Source organism: Hyaena hyaena, unplaced genomic scaffold (assembly GCF_003009895.1).
Source record: "Hyaena hyaena isolate Hyena2069 unplaced genomic scaffold, ASM300989v1 scaffold_29, whole genome shotgun sequence".
NCBI classification, from domain to species: Eukaryota; Metazoa; Chordata; class Mammalia; order Carnivora; family Hyaenidae; genus Hyaena; species Hyaena hyaena.
In genome coordinates, this window is record NW_024080661.1 from 3,140,714 (window position 1) to 3,145,033 (window position 4,320).

At 53.1% G+C, this 4,320-nt stretch overlaps 1 protein-coding gene across 2 annotated transcripts; it reads left to right on the forward strand.

Annotated features, from left to right (window-relative positions):
• The first annotated feature begins 866 nt into the window (after positions 1-866).
• ATP5MC1 (ATP synthase membrane subunit c locus 1) lies at positions 867-3,710 on the forward strand. Of its 2 annotated transcripts, none has more exons than XM_039227687.1 (5): positions 867-928; positions 1,478-1,525; positions 2,413-2,490; positions 2,967-3,145; positions 3,492-3,710. In XM_039227687.1, the coding sequence occupies exons 2-5, from the start codon at positions 1,487-1,489 to the stop codon at positions 3,604-3,606; spliced, it is 411 nt and encodes a 136-aa protein (XP_039083618.1). In that variant the 5' UTR covers positions 867-928; positions 1,478-1,486; the 3' UTR covers positions 3,607-3,710. The 2 variants fall into 2 exon arrangements, with proteins under 2 accessions (XP_039083618.1, XP_039083617.1); XM_039227686.1 differs by having other exon boundaries at positions 922-998.
• The last annotated feature ends 610 nt before the right edge of the window (positions 3,711-4,320 follow it).

A 4,320-nucleotide genomic window follows, 5' to 3' on the forward strand; every position in this document is an offset into this window, starting at 1 on the left:
TAAAGGTTTCCCAACTCCTATACTTTCACCGGCAACAGTAAGTATAGGACAATGCTTGGCTCACACTGATAAAAAGAATTCTACTCTTTCGATAGATGTCGAATGATGTGCTTAAACTATTTGCTTAGCAGAATTAAACATTCTTTCCTTCAATGTGTACATCATCTTTAGCGGACTGCCTAGACCTATTCTTTGCTCGTTTTTCTACGGGGGTATTAAGTGTTTTATCCGTAGAATTTGCTTTTTACAATACAAAAACAATACTTAAAAAATAAATCTGGCTGGTCGTCCAGGGCTGCAGAACTTTCCTAAGCCCACAAAACCCCGCTCGCCCACTAGCAAACTTTAGAGACCAGCGGGCGGCCTTTATTCTCCAAGGTGGAAGCAAGGCTTTCACAAATCACACGGGCGGGAATTGCTGCAAAGGCGTTGGCCTCTGGAGGCACATCTCGCGGGATCTCAGCCTCCCTTAGGGCCTCCGACTGAACTACAAATCCCGACACACAATGCGCCTCAAGGCCCAAGCGCCCGAATGAAGGCTCGGGTCCAAGGTCATGTGTCTAACTGCGTAAGACGTCCGGTCATCTCTCCCACGCCTTTTTCCGCAGCTTCCACCTTGGCCGCCATTTTGTGCGGGAGGTTATGGAACCTCTGAGTCCCGCCGACTCTATGGTTGAGCATTTCGGGGATCGACCAATCGGAAGCCAGATCGCGGAGGAAAACCCCTCCTTCACCCGCATGGAGGCGGGAACTGCCACGAAGCTCCTGTGGAGAGAGAGGAAGAAGCTGCGGGAAGCCAATGAGAAAGGAGGACTTGAGGACGTTAGCCAATGGGAGTGCTGGGGGATTGCGGCCAATGAGAGTGGGGGGACTCCGGGACACGTGGGTGGGGGAGCTGAACGCTGAGACCTAGAGCTAAAGCTGGGAGGTGAGTCAGTCACCTTGAGCTGGGCAAGCGCTGTGGTCCGAGCAGGGGCAGCGGGGCAGTGGGCGTGCAGGTGACTTGGGGCTGGAAGCCAGCGATTGGCAGGGGTGTGGGCTGGGCTGTGTGAAAGGGCATTTGCCCCCATGGCCGGGAGAAGCGATGGGTGTCTATATCCTTAACAATTCATGTTAATTACCAACGGCAGTGAGCGATTAACTGTCCCCACTGAGGCGGGCCGAGGACAGCTGTGTAAAATCAGCAGGACCCTGCACGGCACCTACCCAGTATCTGCCTCCAAAAGTGTTCCCGGGGGACCACCCTCTTTAGCAACATTTCCTCCCTGGGGTTTGGGCCTCTTTCCTCTGAAGTTCACCGTGACCTTCCTTTGCAGATCTTTCGCGCTATCCTCTGACCTTTAATGCCCTCCTCATTTGGGGCACGGTGCAAGGAACAACGTGGTCCAGGGAGGACGGGCGGGGTGAAGGGGACGACCGAAGGTCGCCACTATAAGCAGACGACTAGGTTGTCAACGGATCTTTTTTTCCTCTGCAGAGTGAGAAAATGCAGACCACCGGGGCACTACTCATTCCTTCTGCTCTGGTAAGCTGCGGCTCCGGGGCGATCTGTAGCGCCAGATGCGGGAGCTATCGACGCTTAATGAATGAACTGAGAAGAGCTTGGCATCCTGATGACGTTGGCCCTCTGGGGAGGCTGTAGTGATGCAGTTAACCCCTGTTTATTTAGACCTTGTAAACCAAGCTTTCTTGGCTTTGGAGTGTGATCGGAGGCTGGGTATGACCTTTACCCCCATTCTGGCTCGGCCACAGCCAGACAGCCCACTGAAGCAGTCATTCTCAACCTTGACTGCATGTTGGACTCATCTGGGGAGCTTTCAGAAATCCTGACGGGCCGGCTACACCCTTTTGTGGTGGAATCCACGCATCTGTGGTTTTTGGGACTGGCCAGGTGATTCCGATGTTCAGCCATGTTTGAGAACCACTGCACTGTACCGAGATATTTCACGAAAGCCACGTTACAGGGGGCTCTGCTTAGATGGCTGTTTCAGGAGCCTCACCAGGCTTGCTGGCCCAGTCCATTCAGGAAGTGTGACAGTGAGTACACTTCAACAAAATAAGATTTCCCCCTTCTGATTCTTAAGTGACCTGGGTCCAAACCCTTCTTCTACCTGGCTTGATGTTAGTGTGGGTTCTTGTTCCGTTCTGGGGTAACCGATAAGGGCTGTGCCCTTTGTGAACTTTGGTACCTGCTTTTAAATGGCAAAGTCGCCACAGCTAACTGCACCTGGGTCTCAGCACAGCTGTTTCAGGTGCAGGCCTATCCGGTAGGAACAGGAATACTGAACTGACCTTGAAATATTATTGGGCTTTTTTTCTGTTTGTAATTGTAGTTCTTTTTGACAGACCTTCAGGGTTTAGGTTTTTCTTTATCCCTTGCCTGATTTGGAGCATGCGTCTTTCACTTTACAGATCCGCTGTTGTACCAGGGATCTCATCAGGCCTGTGTCTGCATCCTTCTTGAGTAGGTCAGAGATCCCATCTCAACAGGTAAAGGAATATGGGCCCTCTTATAAATTTCCCTGGGGGGCACATGGCTGGCTCAGGCCGTAGAGCATGGGACTCTTTATCACAGGGTTGTACGTTTGACGACCCTCCCACCCCCCCCGCATTGGGTGTAGAGATTACTTCAAAATAAAATCTTTAAAGTAAATGGATTAATTTCCCCAGAGAGGGGTTCTTCAATATACTGCCCTGTGGGCCAAAGTGGGGGCTTTAATAGTGGTGCTTTAATAGTTGTAAGTACCCCCTCGGTGAGGTACCAGAGGTGAGAAGTTTGCAAAAGCAAGGTTGCCTGGCGCCATCTGAAAATGGGCCCTGAGACTAATTCCCAGCATGCTCTGCAGCCCCAGCAGGCTGTACCTGCCGGGCAATTTGCCAGCAGTTTCAGGGCCCAGGAAGGTCTGGTAAGGGGATGGAGTCAGCCACCTGTCCTTAGGCCTCACTCCCTCTCCTTGCCTCTCTAGCCATCCTATAGCAGCGCCCCGCTCCAGGTGGCCCGACGGGACTTCCAGACCAGTGTTGTCTCCCGGGACATTGACACGGCAGCCAAGTTTATCGGTGCCGGGGCTGCCACGGTCGGTGTGGCTGGTTCGGGGGCCGGCATCGGAACAGTGTTTGGCAGCTTGATCATTGGCTATGCCAGGTGAGTTTGGGGGGCGGCCTAGAGCATGTCCTGGCTTAAATGCCACCCCTTCTGGGAGAGGCCTCGGCGAGAGCTCCCCGCTCACTTGGGGTTGATTTCAGCAACCCCCTGTTCTCTCCAGTGATCCCTGAATCCGAATTTAAATCTGCCTCCAACCTGACTCGTTGCAGCTTACCATGTTGGCACTCTGCTTACTTGTCCAAGTGCCCAGGATATAGGCATCGTAGACCCTTTCCGGTTTCAGCACCGCGCCCCCTCCCCCCCCCCCACACCTAACTGACCCCTGTCCTCCATCCCTACCCCCACTTCCTCTCCCCTGGCTGGCATCCATCTCTGTCCCTGGCAGGAACCCGTCTCTCAAGCAGCAGCTCTTCTCCTACGCCATTCTGGGCTTTGCCCTGTCTGAGGCCATGGGGCTCTTCTGTTTGATGGTCGCCTTCCTCATCCTCTTCGCCATGTGAGGCTCCGTGAGGGTCGCCCACCCGTCCCTGCTGCTTGGACTTCAGGCCAGGCCTGGTGCTGGAGCGCGCCGTGCTTTACCATTAAACACAACTGTTTCTCTAAACCCGTACGCCTGTGCCTCTGTCCTTTCCCCCTGGGGAGAGCCTTGGAAAGGAGGGACAGGGAGGTGGGGTTGGGTCAGCCCTTGGTGGTTTGGAGCTCCCCCAGGGCTGAGAAGTAGCACCGGCGTGATGTAAAAACATGGAGGGCTCCTTCGTTCCGCAGAGGGAGCATGGATTTGTCTAAGTGATTGGTGCGTTTTTTTCCCTTCAAATTTAATATAATAAGATAGGTAACACTTCTGAGGGGCTTAATGTGCAGCGAATGTTTTACTTTTATATCAACTACCCTAGAATTATAGGTACAGTGGTTACAGCTGCTTTGCAGATGAGGGGACCCAGGCTAAGGGAAGTGCAATAACGTGTCCAACATGACAGCGCTGGGAAGCGTAAGAATTGGGGGGCCCACCTCAGGCCTTTAACTGCTCTGCTGTCCCATCCATATTCATTTTGGCCACACAACTGAGGTGGCACAGACGGGGAAACCGTCCCAAAGAAGTTACAGAGCCCGTTGGAGATGGAGGTGGACCTCCTGCCTGCATTTAGCCCCCCTTGTAAGTTTTCCTTTTCATTCTCAGTTAGCCTTTCTAGAGTGTCTAAATGTTCCGGAATAAA

What these genes read in the sequence shown, in the direction of transcription:
- ATP5MC1 (XM_039227687.1), top strand. Translation starts at nt 1,487, where the DNA reads ATGCAGACCACCGGGGCACTACTCATTCCTTCTGCTCTG. An exon ending in CAGAGATCCCATCTCAACAG is followed by an intron (nt 2,491 to 2,966) that starts GTAAAGGAATAT and finishes TTGCCTCTCTAG; the next exon opens with CCATCCTATAGCAGCGCCCC. An exon ending in TTGATCATTGGCTATGCCAG is followed by an intron (nt 3,146 to 3,491) that starts GTGAGTTTGGGG and finishes TGTCCCTGGCAG; the next exon opens with GAACCCGTCTCTCAAGCAGC.